Source organism: Rhinatrema bivittatum, chromosome 5 (assembly GCF_901001135.1).
Source record: "Rhinatrema bivittatum chromosome 5, aRhiBiv1.1, whole genome shotgun sequence".
NCBI lineage: Eukaryota > Metazoa > Chordata > Amphibia > Gymnophiona > Rhinatrematidae > Rhinatrema > Rhinatrema bivittatum.
The window spans coordinates 340,969,144-340,992,527 of record NC_042619.1 but is presented as its reverse complement, the minus strand read 5'-3'; the positions used below and the strand labels follow the sequence as shown (position 1 = coordinate 340,992,527).

The 23,384-nt window shown below is 42.1% G+C and overlaps 1 protein-coding gene across 1 annotated transcript in view; it reads left to right on the top strand.

The window, feature by feature from the left end:
* LOC115092958 (E3 ubiquitin-protein ligase HERC2-like) overlaps positions 1-23,384 on the top strand; it is a 2,733,734-nt gene that overhangs the window by 904,849 nt on the left and 1,805,501 nt on the right. The window contains 2 exon segments of the mRNA XM_029604466.1: positions 9,359-9,546; positions 20,004-20,196. Coding sequence (XP_029460326.1) covers positions 9,359-9,546; positions 20,004-20,196 — 381 coding nt within the window.

The window sequence follows — 23,384 nt, the reverse complement described above, 5'->3', positions numbered from 1 at the left end:
AAGATTTCAATGTGTTATCCACTCTGACACCTAGATCTCTTTCTTGGGTTGTAGCACCTAATATGGAACCTAACATTGTGTAACTATAGCATGGTTTATTTTTCCCTATATGTATCACCTTGCACTTATCCACATTAAATTTCATCTGCCATTTTGATGCCCAATTTTCCAGTCTCACAAGGTCTTCCTGCAATTTATCACAATCTGCTTGTGATTTAACTACTCTGAACAGTTTTGTATCATCTGCAAATTTGATTATCTCACTCGTCGTATTACTATCCAGATAATTTATAAATATATTGAAAAGTAAGGGTCCCAATACATATCCCTGAGGCACTCCACTGCCCACTCCCTTCCACTGAGAAAATTGTCCATTTAATCATACTCTCTATTTCTTGTCTTTTAGCCAGTTTGCAATCCATGAAAGGACATTGCCACCTATCCCATTACTTTTTACTTTTCCTAGAAGCCTCTCATGAGGAACTTTGTCAAACGATTATTTGGAAGTTTCATCATGTTTAGCCCTATGTTTCTATTGTATTTTAGTATATTTATCCTGTACCACTTGTTCATTGTTTCTTCAAGTTCATTCTACCTCCATGTTCATTGTATCCGCCCCACGGCAACAGTTCAGTTTCTATGTAAACCGATACGATATGTATCCTATACAGGAACATAGGTATATAAAAGTTAAAAATAAATAAATAAATAAAGCGCCTTCTGAAAATCCAATTATATTACATCTACCGGTTCACCTTTATCCACATGTTTATTAACTCCTTCAAAAAAGTGAAGTAGATTTGTGAAGCAAGACTTGCCTTGGATAAATCCATGCTGGCTTTGTTCCATTAAACCATGTCTTTCTATATGTTCTGTGATTTTGATGTTTAGAACACTTTCCACTATTTTTCCTGGTACTGAAGTCAGACTAACCGGTCTGTAGTTTCCTGGATTGCCCCTGGAGCCCTTTTAAATATTGGGGTTACATTAGCTATCCTATAGTCCTCAGGTACAATGGATGATTTTAATGATAGGTTACAAATTTTTACTAATAGGTCTGAAATTTCATTTTTTAGTTCCTTCAGAACTCTGGGGTGTATACCATCTGGTCTAGGTGATTTCCTACTCTTCAGTTTGTCAATCAGGTCTACCACATCTTCTAGGTTCACCGTGATTTGATTCAGTCCATCTGAATCATTACCCATGAAAACCTTCTCCATTACGGGTACCCTCCCCAACATCCTCTTCAGTAAACACCGAAGCAAAGAAATCATTTAATCTTTCCGCGATGGCCTTATCTTCTCTAAGTGACTCCCTCGCAGGCTTTCTGCTTCGGATATATTTTAAAAAGTTTTTACTGTGAGCTTTTGCCTCTACGGCCAACTTATTTTCAAATTCTCTCTTAGCCTGTCTTGTCAATGTCTTGCATTTAACTTGCCTACATTTATGCATTATCCTATTTTGTTCTGTTGGATCCTTCTTCCAGTTTTTGAATGAAGATCTTTTGGCTAATACAGCTTCTTTCATCTCCCCTTTTAACCATGCCGGTAATCGTTTTGCCTTCTTTCCACCTTTCTTAATGTGTGGAATACATCTGGACTGTGCTTCTAGAATGGTATTTTTTTAACAATGACCACGCCTCTTGGACATTTTTTTACTTTTGTAGCTGCTCCTTTCATTTTTTTCTAACAATTTTTCTCATTTTATCAAAGTTTCCCTTTTGAAAGTTTAGCACGAGAGCCGTGGATTTGCATACTGTTCCTCTTCCAGTCATTAATTCAAATGTGTTCATATTATGATCACTATTACCAAACGACCCCACCACCGTTACCTCTCTCACCAATTCCTGTGCTCCACTGAGAATTAGATCTAAAATTGCTCCCTCTCTCATCGGTTCCTGAACCAGTTGCTCCATAAAGCTATCATTTATTCCATCTAGGAACCTTATCTCTCTAACGTTGTAAGACACTAGCTGATTAATTAGTAAATTCACCTGTAAATTTAAAGTAATCTCATTCCAACTCGCTTAAATAGCAGATTAATTTGTAAATACTCCAGTAAATTTAAAGTACTCTAATTCCAACTCCCTTAGTATCCTCAACGTAACTAGGAACTCAATAAAACTAAGACGAAGGCAGCAATCCAGCAGCAAGAGGGGGGTTTCCAGCCTTTTGCATTGAGTGTCACATGTATGATATTTTACCCACCGCTGAGAAATTGTATGTGTGCATTTGGTGTAAAGAGCTCCTGGCTCTCAGGGAATGAGTCCGATCTCTGGAGGCTGGAGTAGCAGACTTGGAGGAGCTGAGGCAGACAGAGAGGTACATTGATGAGACCTTCAGGGACATAGTAGCCAAGTCCAATATCCAGTCTGGCAATCACAGTGCTGCCTTGCATCAGAAAGGTCTCCCAGTAGGAGAACATCACCCTGGTGCAGCAGGAAGTGATCCTGTAGCAAGGACCTGTTCTCCAGGTGATGTATTGTCCTCTCTCACTGAGGACAAGTCTCCCAGGGCTACTGCCTAGGAGGGAAGGGTTAGGCCAGCCATCATAGTTGGTGATTCGATTTTTAGAAATGTAGATAGCAGGGTGGCTGGTGGACGTGAGGCCACCTGGTGCGAAGGTGGCAGAGGTCACGAGTCACCTAGATAGTGCTGGGGAGGAGTCAGCTGTTGTGGTACATGTGGGCACCAATGACATAGAAAAATGTTGGCGAGAGGTTCTGGAAGCCAAATTTAGGATTTTAGATGAAAAGCTGAAATCCAGAACCTCCAGGGTGGCGTTCTCTGAAATGCTATCTGTTCCTCGTGCAGGTCCCCAGAGGCAGGCAGAGCTCCAGAGTTTCAATGCATGGATGATACAATGGTGCAGGGAAGAGGGATTCAGTTTTGTAAGGAACTGGGGAAACCTTTGGGGAAGGGGAAGACTTTTCCGAAAGGATGGGCTCCACCTTAACCAGAATGGAACCAAGTTGCTGGCACTAACTTTCAAAAAGGAGATAGAGCAGCTTTTAAACTAGATCAAGTGGGAAAGCAGACAGTCAGCAGGGCATGGTTCAGAGAAATGTATCCTTGAAGGATGCTAATGAAACAGGAGAGTTAGGGCATCCCAACAGAGAGGTTCCAATAAAAGCAAATGTAGTCCATGTCTCTATATGTAAAAAATCACCAAAGCTAATGATTTTCAAATTATCCCAGACAACTGAAATGCAGGTTGTTAATACAAACAAAAAACACTTTGAAATGTCTGTATGCCAGTGCCAGAAGTCTAAGACGTAAGATGGGAGAATTAGAGTGTATAGCAGTAAATGATGAGATTGACATAATTTGTATCACCCAAACTTGGTGGAAGGAGGATAACCAATGAGACAGTGCTCTACCAGGGTACAAATTATATCGCAATGATAGGGAGGATCAACTTGGTGGGGGTGTGGCACTTTATGTCCGGTAGGGTATAGAGTCTAACAGGATAAAGATCATACAAGAGACTAAATACTCAGTAGAATCTATATGAGTAGAAATCCCTTGTGTGTTGACTGGGTAAATGTAACATCAGGACTTGCTAGAAACATAAAGTTCCTGGATGTAATAAATGACTTCTTCATGGAGCAATTGGCTCAGGAACCAACAAGAGATGGAGCAATTTTAGATTTAATCCTTAGTGGAATGCAGGATTTGGTGAGACAGGTAACGGTGGTGGGGCCACTTGGCAATAGTGATCATAACATGATCAAATTTAAACTAATAACTGGAAGGGGGACTATAAGTAAATCTACAGCTCTAACACTAAACTTTCAAAAGGGAAAGTTTGATAAAATGAGGAAAATAGAAAAAAACTGAAAGGTGCAGCTGCAAAGGTTAAAAGTGTTGAACAGGCATGGACATTGTTTAAAAATACAATCCTAGAGGCACAGTCCAGATATATTCCACGCATTAAGAAAGGTGGAAGGAAGGCAAAACGATTACCGTCATGGTTAAAAGGTGAGGTGAAAGGGGCTATTTTAGCCAAAAAAAATCCTTCTAAAATTGGAAGAAGGATCTATCTGAAGAAAATAGAATAACACATAAGCATTGTCAAGTTAAGTGTAAATCATTAAGACAGGCGAAGAGAGAATTTGAAATGAAGTTGGCCGTAGAGGCAAAAACTCATAATAAAAACTTTTTAAAATATATCCGAAACAAGAAACCTGTGAGGGAGTCGGTTGGATCATTAGATGACCGAGGGGTTAAAGGGGCTCTTAGGGAAGATAAAGCCATTGCAGAAAGACTAAATGAATTCTTTGCTTCCGTATTTACTAATGAGGATGTTGGGGAAATACCAGTTCCGGAGATGGTTTTCAAGGGTGATGGTCAGACGAACTGAATCAAATCACTGTGAACTGGGAAGATGTAGTAGGCCAGATTGACATACTAATGAGTAGCAAATCACCTGCATCCTAGGGTACAGAAGGAACTAAAAAATGAAATTTCTGATCTATTAGTTAAAAATTTGTAACCTATCATTAAAATCATCCATTGTACCTGAAGACTTGAGGGTGGCCAATATAACACCAATATTTAAAAAAGGCTCCAGGGGCGATCCGGGTAACTATAGACTGGTAAGCCTGACGTCACTGTCAGGAAAAATCGTGGAAACTATTCTAAAGATCAAAATCGTAGAGCATATATAAAGACATGGTTTAATGGAACACAGTCAACATGGATTTACCCAAGGGAAGTCTTGCCTAACAAATCTGCTTCATTTTTTTGAAGGAGTTAATAAACATGTGGATAAAGGTGAATCGGTAGATGTGGTGTATTTGGATTTTCAGATGGTGTTTGACAAAGTCCCTCATGAGATTCTTCTAAGAAAACTAAAAAGTAATGGGATAGGAGGCGATGTCCTTTTGTGGATTACAAACTGGTTAAAAGACAGGAAACAGAGAGGATTAAATGGTGAATTTTCTCAGTGGAAAAGGGTAAACAGTGGAGTGCCTCAGGGATCTGTACTTGGATGGGTACTTTTCAGTATATATATAAATGATGTGGAAAGGAATAAGATGAATGAGGCTATCAAATTTGCGGATGATACAAATTTATTCAGAGTAGTTAAATCACAAGCGGATTGTGATACATTGCAGGAGGACCTTGGAAGATTGGGCATCCAAATGGCAGATGAAATTTAATGTGGACAAGTGCAAGATGTTGCATATAGGGAAAAATAATGCTTGCTGTAGTTAGATGATGTTAGGTTCCATATTAGGAACTACTACCCAGGAAAAAGATCTAGGCATCATAGTGGATAATACTTTAAAATTGTCAGCTCAGTGTGCTGCAGCAGTGAAAAAAGCAAACAGAATGTTAAGAATTATTAGGAAAGGAATGGTTAATAAAACAGAAAATGTCATAATGCACCTTGAATACTGTGTACAATTCTGGTTGCCATATCTCAAAAAAGATGTAGCTGCGATGGAGAAGGTACAGAGAAGAGCAACCAAAATGATAAAGTGGATGGAGCAGCTCTCCTATGAGGAAAGGCTGAAGAGGTTAGGGCTGTTCAGCTTGGAGAATTGATGGCTGAGGGGGGTATATGATAGAGGTCTTTAAGATCATGAGAAGTCTTGATCGAGTAGATGTGAATTGGTTATTTACACTTTCGGATAATTGAAGGAGTAGGGGCATTCCATGAAGTTAGCAATTAGCACATTTAAGACTAATCGGAGAAAATTTTCTTCACTCAACGCACACTTAAGCTCTGGAATTTGTTGCCAAAGGATGTGATTAGTGCAGTAAGTGTAGCTGGGTTCAAAAAAGTTTTTGATAAGTTCTTGGAGGAGAAGTCAATTAACTGCTGTTAATCAAGTTTACTTAGGGATTAGCCACTGCTATTAATTGCATCAGTAGCATGAGATATTCTTGGTGTTTGAATAATTGTCAGGTTCTTGTGGCTTGGTTTGGCCTCTATTGGAAATATGATGCTGTGCTTGATGGACCCTTGGTCTGACCCAGCATGGCAATTTCTTATGTTCTTATGTCCTTATGGCAACCTTTTGGAATGCCAAGGACTTCCGATTCTTCAGTCGCCGAAGACAGTACGGGGCCGAAGGGGCGATACTCTGGTTCTACCATGGCCTCAGGAAGTTCTACTATATTTTTTTCCTCCGTGGCCGCTGGTGGGCAAGGTTTTGCGTCGCAGAGAAAAGCATTGCGGGGAGGTGATTCTTGTGGCTCCGGAGTGGCCTCAGCGTCTATAGTTTACGGATCTGGTCATCCTAGCAGTGGACGGCCCGCTTTGCTTTGGCCACCTGACGCATCTTCTTTGACAGGGTCCTGTATTTTTTGACCTGGCTGCTCGCTTTTGTCTCTCGGCAATGCTTTTGGTAACATGGTAACATGGAATAGACTTAGTTTTTGGGTACTTGCCAGGTTCTTATGGCCTGGATTGGCCACTGTTGGAAACAGGATGCTGGGCTTGATGGACCCTTGGTCTGACCCAGTATGGCATTTTCTTATGTTCTTATGTTCTTAAAAGGAAAGGTTACCCGGATTCAGTTGTCACCACATTGTTACAGTCTAGAAGGAAGTCTACTAACCTCTCAAGTTTGGGTATGGAAGATTTTTGAGTCCTGGTGTTCCATCAGGGGAGTTCATCCTCTTAGGGCCTTAATTCCTGAAATATTATCTTTCTTACAGGATGGTTTCACCAAAGACTTATCTCTTAGTTCTCTTAAAGTGCAGGTAGCGGTACTGGGCTCTCTCTGTTGCAAAATTGAAGGTTCCTCTATTTCGTCTCATCCGGATGTGGTTCCTTTTTTTAGAGGTACGATGAATCTTCGTCCTCCAGTTTGGAAATCTTGTCTGAACTGGAACCTTAATCTAGTTCTTAAAGCTCTGTGTGATCCTCCCTTCGAGCCGCTCCAAAGAGCTACCTTAAAGGATTTGACACTTAAGGTAAATTTTCTCGTCGCAATTTGTTCGACTAGAAGAATTTAGTTACAGGCGTTATCGTGTCGAGAATCTTTTCCTTCAGATTTCGGAGTCCGGAGTTTCTTTACGGATGGTACCTTTCTTTTTATCAAAGGTGGTTTCAGCATTCCATGTCAATCAGTCAGTGGAACTTCTGGCTTTTCCTAACTTACTGGCGTCTGATCCTAATGCGGGGGAACTCAAACGTCTAGATGATTGGAGAGCTTTTTTGCGTTACCTCAAGTTTACCAATGACTTTAGGAGGTCCAGTCTCCTCTTCGTGCTGTGAGTGGTCCTAATAGAGGCTCCAAGGCTTCTAAAGCCTCTTTTGCATGATGGTTGAAGGAGGCTATTTACATGGGGTCATCCAGTTCTGGAAGGCTTGGTGGTCACTCCACACGTTCGCAAATGGCCTCCTGGGCGGAATCTCAACTTGTTTCCGCACAGGAAATTTGTAGAGTGGCGACTTGGAAGCCACTGCATACTTTTGCAAGGCACTGTCGCTTAGATGGGGCTCCGGCAAGCCCTTTCTTTGGCGAGAGTGTTTTGCGAGCGGGACTCTCCAGGTCCCACCCTGGGTAAGGGCGTTGGTATGTCCCAGGTGTCTGGACTGATCTGGGTACGAACAGGAAAAGGAAAATTGGTTCTCACCTGCTAATTTTCCTTCCTGTAGTACCATGGATCAGTGCAGAGGCCGCCCAATTAGAAGGGGGTTATATTAAGGGGAGATTCGTCCGCTCAGCTATAAGATTGTTCTCTGTTCAATTCCATGTTCTTGTTAATTGTTGTTTAATGTTTCCATATTTTTTGCTTTTATTTGCTTTGATGTAGATATATACTGACGAACTGCAGCTGGCACAGTTGCTTAGATACGGTGTCAGCGAGGATTTTTTCTCTGTCTCCATCTGCTGATAGGGGATGATGAACCTAGGTGTCTGGACTGATCCGTGGTACTACAGGAACGAAAATTATCAGGGAAGAATCAATTTTCCTTTTATACGTGTAAACCAGTTTTTTCAAGTGTAAATACTTTTGAAAATCTGGTTTTTAGTGTGTAAAAGCTTTTCAAAATCAGGCCCTATGTGTTCTGTGCATAGCAAACAAAATGAATGAAAACCTTGCATATCCAGTTTAACGTTAAGCCTCAAACTGCTCTGCTTTGGCTTTGAATAGTTTGAGTTAATTTCATTTTTTACACTCTGAAGGTGCAAGATTACTTTTATTTTCTCCAACATCTCTCACTATCTATTTCTAGTAGGAAACTGCTCTGGTTGTTGCCTGTAGTAGGGTTTCAACAAAAATAATTCTGGTTTCTTACCAGTCGCACACAAAGCAAACTATAGAAAAGTCCCAAGCCAGCCTGATTCAAACAGTTCAAGCCAGGAAGAGAAAAACTTCCAAATGGTTCCCAATCTTTATGGAGGCATCTTCTTACCTGATACAACAGAGCTGTCACTCTGGAATGGCAGGGTTTCATCTCTCCTGCTTCATCTCTGAGCAAGATGCCTTTTTTAGGTAAGAACATTGTGGAGATTCGTGATTCAGCAATTTTCCTGAGTATTTGTACATGCTTTCCTGTACTGCTTTGCTCAGTTTTCATTTTGCTTTGTTTTAGGTTTCTTTCCCCTTTCTGAGTTACCTGGCAAGGCATATTCCTTTTTCACAAATAGCAAATATTTTTATTCACCAACTGGCCTGGATAGCTATTCACCTCTGACTTGGTTTAAGCCTCAACATAGGTCAGTCAGCCCCATAAAAGTATATTCTTCTGTACACTATCTGCTTCATGATAGTATTTGAGTAGTGATTCTTCTTTTTGGATCCTTCAGACTCCTCTTAAGTTAATACGAGAGTTAAGCAAAACAAGTTTCTGTATTTTTTCCCTTCAGCTCTGGTTTCTTTTTCATAAAACAATATCTTTTGAACTATGGATATAATTACATATTGACTACATTAATGACTATTCTAGTGATTTCAGTTTAGTACTGATTGTAGTACTAAAGAATTGTAAGTATTAAAGCTTCAGACTCCTACATTTTGAAGAAAAATTAGTTATCCATTTATTCCAGTTGCTATACCTTGCTAAAATATCATGATCAATTTAATTTCTTGGCTCCCAATTTTGAAATATTAATTTTGAAATATTCAGGTACAAAAACTTAGATTGTAAGCCCTCTGGGGATAGAAAAATACCTACAGTACCTGAATGTAAACCGGTGTGATATCTCAATGGAGATGAATGTCGGTATATAAAAATAATAAATAAATAAATAAATATGTTGATTTTAAGCATTATGACATATTTGCAAAATAATTTTTCATTCTAAAACAAATGGTACAAATGCATATAATAAATGTGGATATTATTTTTTTTTACCATGTATTGAATTTCAGTTTTTATATTTTTTGAGCAGGCCCTAGTTCTGATAACTGTGAAGATGATATGAATGCATCTACCCTTGGAGCCTCTGCCACTGTTCTAGAAGAGTCAAGGAAAGAAACGGCTCCGGTACAGCTCCCTGTCTCTGGACCAGAGCTGGCTGCCATGATGAAAATTGGTACACGAGTGATGAGAGGAGTAGATTGGAAGTGGGGAGACCAGGTACAAGAAAGGAGAAAATAACGTTTATTGCTTTTTTTTTTCCTTATTTGTTTGTATTATTCAATGTGGAAATCATTTATATACATCTAATTATGATAGTTTTAATTTTGTCCCAAACTTGTTTGTTAGAAAGCTGCTACTGTAGAAAGAATTTCATTTTAGTTGTCCTTTTGCAAGGCAATTTTCAATGTAATTCACATTAATTGACTGTCTTAAAACTGCTCTCCCAATGTGGCTAAAAGTCAGTTTGTGTAGTTTTATTTCCATTGAGAGGAGTTATTCTTGGAGGAATGTTCAGGTTGGAAGCGGAAAATAACATTCATAGATTGCATTTTCAATGATAAAAGTACCCAAAGACAAAGAAGGTGTACCTGTCCATTGTTTTGTATCTAAATTGGTTAAAACTCTATGGGTTGAAAGTACCTATGGACTTTGTCCCAGTGTGGACAATTGGAAAAATGCCCCCATAGTGGATAAATAGAATAATTTGTAGATTGGTTGTTTTTTTCTCTTAGTGTACAGAAAGTGCTCAATTTATTAAAATTATGTATTTAGAAAATGGTTTGGCAGAAAGTTTTTATTGATTAAGGTGAAAAAAATCACATCTTATATTAAAAACATAAAGTAAATTAATGTGTGAACATATAGCTTTCTAGGATGGCCCTTGATGTGAGTAATGTAATATATATTTAGCTCAATTTCTTATTCCTAAATTGTATTATTTTTGTAGGGTCTTGTAATAGTCATGTCTTACACATCCGATATAAGAATGGAGGGGACCACTCAGCATGCTTACCATATCAATGTGGAGGAAAGGCATGAAGTCAAAAACAAGACATTGTATCCCTAATACATCCTTTTTATTTATTGATTTAAAATGTTTTAAATTCCACTACTTCCATTATGTTCAACACAGACTGCAACAATCACATATTCTTTAAAACTCCTAATAAAACATAAAACAGCATCTTAACTGCTATATTTTATTGTCATGCGGGGGTAAGTTGGACTCTGGGTGCATCCCCACAGGAGTAGGGTTGGACCACAGCGCAAAGCTTGGGTTTATCATCTGCCTAGCCAGCCCCCTCTCTCACAGGTTGAGTCCTTGGGTGCTGGGGGTCAGTAGGGCTTGGCTCCTTCGGCAGATCAACATGATGAGTCAGGCTGGATGAGGCTGGAGAGGCTGGACAAGACAGGGCAGGCACAGGCAAGACCTATGATCAGGCACTGGCTGGATGGTGGGGCAAAGACAGGCTGGAAGTTGAGGACTGGAAACTGGAGCAAGCTGGGCTAGGCTGGACAGACACAAGCTGGTACTGAGGGTTGGATTCTGGGCATGGGCTAGGGTAGGATACACATTCAGGCCTGAGACTTGAATACAGGCTGAGGTTGGGGACTTGATACAATGTGTTCAAGGTGATCCCGGGACAAGGGCAAGGACTGGGAAACAGACAAGGAAATGGACAGGGCAGCATAAGACAGAGCAAGGACTAGACAGGACAAAACTAGGCTGGGATAGTAATGGAGAAATGATAATCATAGCATGAAGAATAAATCAAATGAGAGAATGCATGATTCTCATTCAACCTACAGACTAAGATGTGAAAACTACCATTTTATTTGTGATTACCTATACTCCTTGCTTTATGTACTTGTCGTGATTCCATTTGCCCCAGAAACCGTCTCTAGATTTATGGAAATTAATAACTACATATAAATACCAACATTGTAACATCTGCTTTGCTTTTTGCTTATATTGTCTGTTGAATTTATAACTATGAATGTCATCTTGTAAACCGTTGTGATCTATATATGGAAGATCGGTATATAAAATGTCTAAATAAATAAATGGACTAGACAAGGACCAGATTTGACTAATGTAAAAGGTGGGCTGAGTGGTAGGTTATTAGATCACAGAATATACAGCACACTTATTTACAAGTATAGAAGATTTTTTACTTATAAGTCTGATAAACATTAAAAACAAAGAAGATTAGGTTTTACATTAAGAATATATAAAAACAAATATGTCCCCTTACACTTCCAATTAGAGTCTTATACACGGTGGCCCATGGAAAAATAGCCCGCCTCCAATACTAGTGCATTGCAGGCAGGCTACTTTTCCATGGGCCACCCTATATATCCTGGGTAATCAGGAACAATTCATCAGACACTTTAATATCCAACAAGCTTTTCCTCTGACCTGTTCTTTCTCTGATTACAAACAATTTGTGTGAAGTTGATCTTTTTATGTTAACTCTTCTGATCTATGTTCCAGTTTCTTTTTTAAGCTACTCCTATAAGTTCTTGTCATCTGTTGAGGCCACAACTGTTTATCTAATCATATCAACAGTAGTTGTATGTGGCTAAGTTGCTGCTGTCTTGTTTTCTCTGATATCTGCACCATTAGACTGCCCGAGTAACTGCTTGTTACTCATGCAGTTACTTATCTCATGACTTGTTTCTTGTTAAAAGTGAGCTAAGAAAAATGACATATGTATTCTCAGAACTTATAGGCCTTATATCAAGCTATTACACCAGTAATATTAGTGATTATCTTTACTCCACTAATTTCTATCACATTACCAAATTCTTCATGTAAACTAAATAACTCCTTAAATAACTTTTCCGCAACTGGATAGAACATGGAAGCCCAGAGAGCAAAGCAAGGAAGTCTCGGATACCAGAGAGTAAGGCAAGGAGGCCTGAGAGTCCAGAGAGCAAAACAAGAAGACCTTGTGTGAAGTGTGGCGTGGGTGTGAACCTTTTATGCTACAGTGTAGTTGACATAGCATCACAGGTGGACCTACGAGACATACACCAGAAGCTGGCAATAACCCCTGTAGTGGGAGAGACTTGTTTTATCTATACCAGCTGCCTTCCCTGCAAGTTGAGCCCTTGGGTTCTTATGGCATAGTAGTGCGAGTTGCTCCAATGTCTTGCCTTCAAGTCCAGAGTCTTTTTCTTCAGCTCCAGCTTAGTTGTCTTCTTCAGTTTCAGCTTCCTTGTCTTCAGTTCCGTAATACTAGTCTTCAGTTCTTCTGCTTCTTCCTCATTGCCCACCTGTCCTTCTCCTTTCCTTTCTGCCCTGCCTATCTTTCCATCCTCTCCTTTCGGATGATTACCTGGTTTGACCTCACACTGACCTCTAAAATGCTTGACTGCTGTCTACCACCGGATACCCTTGACTAATGCCTGCCTCTGACTTCTGCCTACCTTTGGATATGCGTGGCCTACATCTGCTTTGACCCAGCTACCCTATGACAAACCCCTCTGCTATCAGCAGAAGCCCTCACCTTAGACTTTTCGGCCCTGACACCCAAAGGCTCAAGCTGAAGGGAATGAGGGCTGGTATTAGTGAAGCTCCAGTTGGACGTCTGCTTCGTCCAAATTCACCTGCCGACGTGGGAACCTGCAGGGCTCCTCCCTGCAGATTGTGCTTATCTTATCCTCGGCCCAAGGGTCCATGAATGCAACACCTCCACTACCAGGAACATTATATCATACAAAATTCTGCAACAAATACTCATAATCTATAGGAAACCTGCCAGACCGTAACTACCAGACTCAAACATTAACCACCCTACCTAGGAAAAGTCAACAATGCAACAAGTCAAATGCTGCTCGCCTGTTATAGTTTTAATGTTCCTCCCCCCCCCCACCCCCACACACACACAGTTTGAATTAATTTTATTGTAAAGCCTTGTTATGCTGCATTATTTGTTATCTGGAAACCGATGTGATATTCCCAACGAATGTCGGTCTATAAAAATGTTAAATAAATAAATTAAATAAATATTACAACAGGCCCTAAAACCAATACAATTCCCATTAGGGAAAAAGAACAAATCAGGCTTCTTTGGATCCCTATATAGAAACTACACGCTAGCAGAATACTTCATCTCTGTCCACATGGAGAACACAAACAGACCCTCACTAAATACAGAATACAGAGACTAAAAATATACATATAAATGTGCAGATAAAAACTGAAGTAGAAACTGCAAAAAGCCGGCATGTTTTTCTATTGCAACAGTGGAAAAATAGGAGTATCACTGTCCTCATAAAACAAAAAATAATACAGTCAATAAATATAAAAAATATAAATAATAGTAAAACAATGCTAATAAAAAGAATATTTCAAAACAACTGACACACAGAACATCAAATAATTTAAAACTCATATAAATTATTTTTAAATTTCCCAAACAATAAACATTTTAAAACAGCAGACATATCAAATAACTGTTAATAATTAAAACTAATAAGGATTTAAAATTTCCCACTCTCCAAACCTGGGATTTACTTTTTCCTTTCTCTCATACACACCCACATTCACACATTTCTTCTCACTCACATACAGGTCGATCCTGTAAGGCCGCGGTAATAACAGTGCGGCAGTGTCAGGCGCACCCTTCCTCCCCGCACGCACAGTTCTCTTCACTAACTCCCCGATACTCTCCTCTAATCGCATGCAAATGCATGCCGCGGCTTTAAAGCGGTAGGGAAGGGTTATGCCCGCGTAACCCATTTTACTGTATAGGCGCTTAATACAGCGCCTATACAGTAACCAGGGTGCGCTGGTACCTGTCATTTCAAATGTCATTTCAAATGACATTTGAAATGACAGGCACCATGAAGTGAAAAAAAAAAATACCAAAAATATGTAAAAACCTGAGTGTTCAAAAAAAAAATAAATTTAAATACCTGTCGGAGGGCCGCGTGGGTCCAGGCGGCTGGCGGAGGGAGCCGGGTGGTCGCGTGTTTAATCTAGGCCGCGGGCGGGTGGGCGCCTGTTCCAGGCGGCGGCGGCGGGGGCGGGTGGACACGCGTTAGTTCGAGACGGCCGGCGGGCAGGCGGCGGCGGGTGGTCGCACAGGCGCGCATTCATTCATCCAGGCGGCAGAGCCGCCTGGATGAATGAATGGTCGCGTGTTAAATCTAGGCCGCGGGCGGGTGGGCGCCTGTTCCAGGCGGCAGCGGCGGCGGGGGGACACGCGTTAGTTCGAGGCGGCGGGTGGTCGCGTGTTAAATCTAGGCCGGGTCCGCACAGGCGCGCATTCATTCACTGCCGGTGGGGGCTGCTTCTCTGGCAGCCCCCACCGGCAGTGAATGAATGCGACCCCTGCGATTCGGCGCTCAAGGCAGTCACGTGCCGTGACGTCACAGCATGTGACTGCCTTGAGCGCCGAATCGCAGGGGTCGCACAGGCGCGCATTCATTCACTGCCGGTGGGGGCTGCCGGAGAGGCAGCCCCCACCGGCAGTGAATGAATGCGCGCCTGTGCGGACCCGGCCTAGATTTAACACGCGACCACCCGCCGCCCACCGGCCGTCTCGAACTAACGCGTGTCCCCCCGCCGCCGCTGCCGCTGCCGCCTGGAACAGACGCCCACCTGCCCGCGGCCTAGATTTAACACGCGACCACCCGGCTCCCGCCGCCCGCCGGCCGCCTGGACCCACGCGGCCCTCCGACAGGTATTTAAAAATTTTATTTTTTTTTCGGACAGGTTTTATGTGTCCCACATCATTACATTTTCTCGATCATCTCTGTATCGCTTTTTTTTTTAATTGTGTTTTATTGTTTTTGAGTGTCTTAATCGGTGTCGATGGATTTGTTACTAGACTCACAGTCCTAACTCCTACTAGGGGGAGGCGGTAAACTAACACGTTACGGCCGCGGCAAAACAGTGCGTTACTAATGAGATAACCTGAGCGTGCGTTACGGTATCGGAGGGGAATAGCTAATTCCTTCATTATACAGCTAATTCGTTCATTTACATGCCGGGTGGGGAAGGGTTACCCGTCTGTTTTAAGAAGCGCTACGGACGCGCGAAACTGGAGACTGTATCGCTGGTTTGCCTTACGCGTCGGAATTGTGCGCAGCGAGCTCGTTACAGACGAGAAATCTTCAACTGAATGTTACTGTATCGAGCTGATACTCGGGCACACTCTTTCTCTCTCTCTCTCTCACACATACACACCCTCTCTCTTTCATACACATATGCTATAACACACACTTGCTCTCTGTCTCTCATACATAGATGCTCTCTCTCACACACAGCAATGGACATCAACATGATGATGCATCTGGCAGTAGAGGAAAAATTGCATGTTGCCAAAGAAAAGTCGTCTAAGCATGGTCTATTCTCAAGCAGAGAGAACAAGGGGGTCTCAAAGGAACTGGTACAACCAAATATAGTGCATTTGGCCAAGTGCACGGCTTTACACATGCTTGGAAGCACATTTTGGATGTGTGTCTATAACCCCTCATGCAATAAGGGGATTAGTTCATCCAAAACGCATGCCCAAACCAGTGCATAGCTAATAGTGCTCATGACATGTAAATTCATGTTGATGAAGCTATTAGCTATTACCCCCGATTCCAAATTTTTTTTTTTTAAAACTGCGCCCAACACACACATTTTTACTTTAAAAAATTAACACCTGCCCCGGAGCAGGCCCCAAAAGTTAACCAAAAAGTAGAAAATGCTGCTTTTCTGTAGTTCCTTCGACTTTAGATCATGGAGATATTGTTGGAAGAACTGAAAAAAGAACAGGGAAAAAAAATTAAAAGTAAAAATGTCACTGGGTAGTTAGGAAAACAGGTGCTCAATAAATGAGCATTTGTTTTCCTAACCCGTACTGACAGCCACCTCTCCTGGGTGCCTGATGCACAATTTCCCCTAGCGCTTCCTTTTTACCGTGGAAGCCCATTTAAATATTAAATTGGGCATCTGGGAGAGGTGGATCTGTGCATGCTCAAATCAGTGCCTGTTTTATGTGCACCGATACTACATTGGCCTGTTTGGTCAGGGAGCAAACATGAGGAAGAATGCTATCCATATGTGAAAGAGGAACGTGAATAGCCCTTGGAAGGAATGGGTAAAGTTACACAGGATTCCCCTTCACAGGCCTTCTCCTACTGTAAGGCAATGGACCACATGGTCGAAGAGTGCCCATTGTTTGAAGCCTTAGTATGGGATCGTAAGCTAGTGGAATAGCGCAAGATGGAACAGGCTGTGGAGGGCAGACTCCAGAACGAGTACAGAAAGTGGGAACAGGAATGGGCGAACACTTTTGAAAAAATTTAGATGCTCAACTTGGTGGATGTCCCGCATTGGGAACTTAAATAATTTGTGATACAGATGGAGCTGGATGAAGTCCCCACCCAAGCCCTGGTAAAGTCAGGGTGTAGTAAGACATTTGTTTATAAGGACTTGATCAAGAAATAGGATATCAATAAGAAGAAGACAAAGCTGCTGAGTGTACATGGCGAAAGACAATAATATTTCTCTAGACAAATCCTGCTGACAATCAGGTCGATACAGTAACGTTGAGTTAAAGATTCCCCGTCTGTAACGTGCTGGGAGGGCACAATACAGACGAGTAAGGCCATCCAGCAATACAGTCTCCAGTTTCACGCGTCCTTAGCGCTTCCTAAACCCTTTCCTAAACCCTTTCCGCACCCAGCATGTAAATGAACGAAAAAGCTGTATAATGAAGGAATTAGCTATTCCCCTGCGATACTGTAACGGGCGCTGATATTATCTCCTCCGTAACCCGCTGTTCTGCCGCGGCCTTAACCTGCTAGTTTACCGCCTCCCCCTAGTAGGAGTTAGTGTAGTGTAGTGTAAAAACATTGCTTACCCGCCCTGGTCCCGTCCGGTCTCCTGCAGCCCCGTCCGGTCCCCTCCTCCCGAAGCAAAAAAAAAACCAAACGAAAAAGTAGCAAGGCTCGGGCCTGCTACGGTAAGTGTAAAAAGTGTAAAAAACAAAAAACCTGTGTGTTATATAAAAAAATAAAACAATTTTAAATACCTGTCGGAGGGCCGTGGGTCCAGGCGACCGGTGGGCAGCCATCAGCGGCATCCGGTAGTCCCTTCTCCCTTCCTCCCGATTTCGCACGGGCATTCATCCAGGCAGAGGGAGCCGACGGCGAACGACCTCCGGCTCCCCCTGCCTGGATGAGCGCCAAAATCGCACGGGCGGGTCGGCAGCGGGGGGGGGGGGCGCGGCAGCAGGATCTGGGAGCGGCAGGTAGGGGGCAGCGGCAGCAGGATCCAGGGGTGGCAGTGGCAGCGAGATCCGGGGGGCGAGGAGTAGCGGCAGCGTGTTCGATCGGGCAGGTAGGTGGGAAAAAAAGATGGCCGCCTGCACGGGGGAAAGCTGCAATTGGCCGCTGAAGACGTGACGTCACACCCCGTGACGCCAAACATCGTGACGTCACGTCTTCAGCGGCCAATTGCACGCTTTTCCCGTGCAGGCGGCCATCTTTTTTTTGCCACCTACCTGCCTGCCCGATCGAACACGCTGCTGCTACTCGCTCCCCGGATCTCGCTGCCGCCCCTGGGTCCTGCTGCTGCTGCCCCCCCGGACCCCGCTGCTGCCTACCCGCCGCTCCCGGATCCTGCTGCCGCCCCCCCGCTGCCGCCCCCCCCCCCCCGCTGCCGACCCGCCCGTGCGATTTTGGGAGAAGGGACTACCGGATGCCGCTGATGGCTGCCCGCCGGCCGCCTGGACCCACGGCCCTCCGACAGGTATTTAAAATTTTTTTATTTTTTTATATAACACACAGGGTTTTTGTTTTTTACACTTTTTACACTTTTTTACACTTCCTGGTGCCTGTCATTTCAAATGTCATTTGAAATGACAGGTACCAGCGCACCAAGGTTACTGTATAGGCGCTGTTACAGCACCTATACAGTAAAATGGGTTGCGCGGGCATAACCCTTCCCTAACGCTTCACAGCCGCGGCATGCATTTGCATGCGATTAGAAGAGAGAATCAGGCGTTAGGTCAGGAGAACTGTGCGTGCGGGGAGGAAGGGTGCGCCTGACACTGCTGCACTGTTTTTACCGCGGCCTTACTGTATCGAGCCGAATGTTAGCAGGACAAACTGTTATGGAAGCGGGGCTACTCCCCGACCTCACTTATGCAGTGGTTTTAGGGTGCATTTTTCCCCAGTTTAAAAACCCTATAGGGTCAATTTATGGACAATTCTGCCAGATTGGAACAGAGGGCACTCCACTAATCCTGGATCATTTTTTCAAATGACTTGGGGAGCGGAAACCTTAAATGGGTTAAACAGTTCCTGCATTGGACAGGGAGTGAAGAGAGAAACAGGTTTTCCTAGTAAGGGCAAGTGTTCAACCTAAAATGTTTAAGTGGAGGAGTAGGATATATGAAGGAATATACAGAAATAAAAAACCTAGAATATTTTAAGGAATCAGATCCAGAGTTCAGGCCTGGTTCATACAGCAGGGAGTTCGGGCCTGGTTCACACAGCAGGTAATTCTGGTCCAGGAGGGAGACCCTGGGCAGAGGTATTTCTAGCCAGGCCCAGGGGGGAAGAGGAACCTTAAAAAGGCCCAGATTGAGAGATTGTGTTATACTACTTCTTTGTTTATAAGCTGTGAAGTTATATAGAACTAACATTTTGTTGTGAATTAATAAATGGTCATGAATATCCAGCCAGAGCCTAACCTGCATCTGTTCTCTGGCTGGATATTCATGACCATTCTCTGCTTCAGCCTGCTTATATTCTGTTAAGGAGAGTCTACCATGCAGTCCTTTACAGAGCCCCCTTTACAGGTATATAACTTAGCTTTATTAGAGTTGATGTTATGTAAGATTGAAATATTTCCATCCAGAGGTTAAATTATACTTTAGGTGAATCAAGTCCTAAATATGTACCAGCCTTACTTAGATCAAGAATTTCCACCCAGAGTCTTACTTTCCAGGATGTGTAGCAATGGTTTAATAAAAACCCACTCAGTTCTCATTTCTCTTCTAATGTTCTGAATATCTTATCAACTGTGTTTTCCTTGGAAAAGGACTCATAACTGTCATTATTGGGAAACTGAATTTCAAATGTTAAAGTAAAAGAGCTCTTTCCACCGCTGGACCTAAACTCTGGAACTCTCTCCCTCCTGACCTGAGATTGGAACAATCGACACCCACCTTTAAAAAGAGACTCAAGACTTGGTTGTTTAATCAAGCATTCTCCTAATCCCAATAACTATTGTGAACTTTTCAACAATCGACCTCAGGCCCGACTCAGTCAATTCCGAATATATATTCTCCTATATTATATTGTATTTAAATTGTACTCTCCTTGCTCCGTTGAAGTTATTTATTGCTCTCATTAAGTTATTTTATTTATTTCCAAGTTAAATCTTCCCTGTTCTCTGTAAGACATTATTCTATATTCTGTCAATTTTATTGTTACAATGTAAACCGAATTGATTAGTAACTTTGTTACTAGAACTTCGGTATATAAAACTGTTAAATAAATAAATAAATAAATAAATAAATAAATAAATAAATAAATCTCAAAAATGGCTTTTTATAGACATCTTGACTTGTGAAGTTTTATTGTATTAATTTTGAAATCAGTATGATTATTTACATTTTTCTTTCCTGTTTTCTTCTGCTTTGTCTTCCCTCCTGTACCAGGATGGACCTCCACCAGGCCTAGGTCGTGTGATTGGAGAGTTAGGAGAGGATGGTTGGATCAGGGTTCAGTGGGACACTGGCAGCACAAATTCTTACAGAATGGGGAAAGAGGGGAAGTATGATCTTAAATTGATAGAGCCTCCACCTGCTGCTCTACCTACAGGAGATGATTCTGACACAGATGATGATTCTGGTTGGTATTAGCTGCAACTTGTCCAAAATGCTTTCTCATTTACATATTAATATAACCCTACTTGCCATATGGGTCTAGTTCTTGAAAGCTTACATTGGCTACTGATATGCTGTTGTGCCTGGTTTAAAGTTGTATCTGTTATCCTTAAGGTTCTAAATTTGATTGGAACTGCCCTTTTAAAAGCTTGCTTAATTCTTTATGTACCTATCAGAGCATTAGGATCAGATGGGATGACATTTGTAAGGGCTATGCCTCCCATGACATCATCTGCAATTCTCAATTGAGCCTTTCCATGTTCGGCATTGCATATGTGGAGTTATATCTCATGAAGGTGCTTGTCTATGTAGCAATTAGCTGTTATTTCAGAATATGATTAAAACTTGGCTTTTCTCATACACCTTTTAATAAGTTTTATGTCCATTTTTTTCTGATAATCTACTAAATCTATTTTTATTGTTGCTTTAGGCTATTGTATGTTTTAATATACATTTTATTTCATCTTTTTTCACTGTGGGTAAAGTTTTAAAGGTATCTTTTTTATTTTCTGTCGATAGGCAGGCTGAATTAGCAATTACATGTTGGCGATGTCATCCGGCTGTATTGAAGGGACTAGTCTCTCCAAGATAGTAGAGTTTTGAGCTTTACTGAGCATGTGCAGGAATTCCCTCATGGGTGTTGCCTAATGGGATTCCTTAGTCATTTTTTGTCCGAGCTGAAGCATGGACATGTACTCTGTCTCTCTACATTTTTTCTTAAATTATCTAAATTTTTCAATTTTTTTTAATCTAACTTTTCTTCATTTATTGTTGCCTTTCTGTCTTAGCAGTTCCACAGAAGCACTTTTCAGTGCCAACTAAAAAAAAAAATAAATCCATAAAAGAGAAAATTTCCTTCAAAAAGTTTTGCCTCTTTGAGATGTCATAGAAGCAAGAGCCTACTGTCAGTGGCTTCAAATGGTGCATTTGTGGTAAGGTTACTGTATTTTACGAATGACCATGAGCTCTGCCACATCTGCTTTGGCCTGGAGCATGACTAGCAAAATTACTATGCCTCTGGATGGATGTCCCCTGTGCTCACAATTCTCCATGGTGCACTGTATTGAGGATCTAAATAAATGTTTACGGAATCACAGCAGATCCTCCTTCCGGAGTGGCAGCTTTTCTAAATCTCCCCCATCGGCACAAGCTGACTTTCTTGGGTTGGGTTCTGGCAGTTGTGTCAAAGAAAAAGCGTTGCTAATCCCTAGAGTCACTGGATCCTGCATCGATGAAACATAAATATTTAAATATTTGAAGTGCGGCAACTAGGCGCAGATGCTACTGACACAGCTAGCAATGGCACAAATTGCATCGAAGCACTCAACACAAGGATCTCTGAAGCATTCGAGATCTAGCACATTCCCTTGCTTGATGTTTGATGTATTGACACCCAATCCTCGATGCATTGAAGGACTTGATGCATGGGGTAGGAAGTGTTTGCAGCATGATGTATCGGACCGCTCAACACAGACGGGGTCAACACATTCTGTCTCTGCACAATGAATGCACCACAATATCTTGACACATCCCCAAATCTCAGCTTTTCAATTACTTGGTGCACCTGGATTGATGCACTCGGGGCCCGATGTGGAGCCACACAGTGCAACAGTGATGCAGCTTGCATTTGTATTATCTGTGCAGCCTCTATGCCGTCCAACTACTGTTCCTCTCAGCATGGCAAGTCTATGTCTTTGAAAACCTTGAAGCATTCTACTCCGTCCAAGTTACCAGTCTTAGCATCTCTCTACTAATCTTATACCCTGCAGGAGAGGGTATAAGATTATTCCACCATCTTCCAATCATCAGAGCACTTTCCTTGCCTCGAATATTGGTGGAATCCAGATCCTGTATGTTTTATGCTCCCACTTATGTTGGATGTTCCTCAGGACCAATTGGAGGAACTTGTCTTGATATCAGAGGAGGATGTACCACCACCTACAGCAAGTCAAAATCTATACCTATTGGTGGACCAGATTACACTTCTGGTGAAAACCTTTTTCTCTGCATTATCCATGCAGTCAGGCCTTCACTCCAGTCTGTTCTTCAGAACTTGGCTGTGGCAATTCCACCTAAGGAATCCCTGTTTCACACACATCCTCAGAGCCCATTCTTCAGACTTTTTCTTCATCCCACTCCATTACAGCAGAGTCTTCAAGATCAGAAAGATTGGACTGCTCGGTACCACCTGTGATCCTACCAGAGGAGCCTACTGAATCCCTTCATCTTCATTACCCTCTTGGGTGAGTAATACTGTGTTATTGGATTCAGATGAAGGCTCTATAGGCATGCCTTCTAAGCCTTTTCCAGAGCTACCTATCCATACTTTGCTTCAGAAAACCTTTCTTACTCAAATTTAATTGGAAAAAATGGCTGGAACCCTGGAGGTCCATATTTATAAAGATACAGACGCTCATTCTGAACTACTGGGCCTTCTACAAATCCTTGATTCACCATCAGAGCCAGTAGCTCTACTTGACCATGCTGTTTCTCTGTACTCTACAGATGAGAATCTGGAAAACCCCTTTTTCTCTTATGCCAATGACAAGAAAATTGGACCTGAAGTTCAGGGTTCAGCAATCTCCACACTCTTGTGTCATACAATTGCTGCAAAATTTGGTGGTGGTTGAATCTGCGATCAGAAAAGCAAAAAGGTTGTGGATTCACTCCAATTCTCCACCTGGAAAAGACCCCACTGATTTCTAGACCAGTTTGGTAGAAAAGCTTTACGATTTATCAATTCTCTATGGAGCAGTATATACACGACAGCAGAAGCTGAAGCCTTTCCTGCAGACAAATGGATGTTCTGGGTATTATCTCCAGTCTTTTTCTAGATGAAGATGAGAGTTCTCAACATTTTTTACGTTCCATCTATGAAGCCTTCATATCCATCTTTATAACCTCTATATATTCCCTAGACGCTCATCATGTGGCGTGGCTCAGGGCCAACTCAATTCAAGAGGATGTGCATGAGATATTAGTGGATCTTCTCTGTCTAGAAGATAACTTGTTTGATGAGAAACTTAGGGAAAGCATGCCACAGATCAAATATCAGTATGTGGCTATACAATCCCGCTTGACAGGTCTTGAGCCACCAATTGTACCATAAAGAGCCTGCTATTAGTGGCCATTTTTCTTTGCCTGTCATCAATG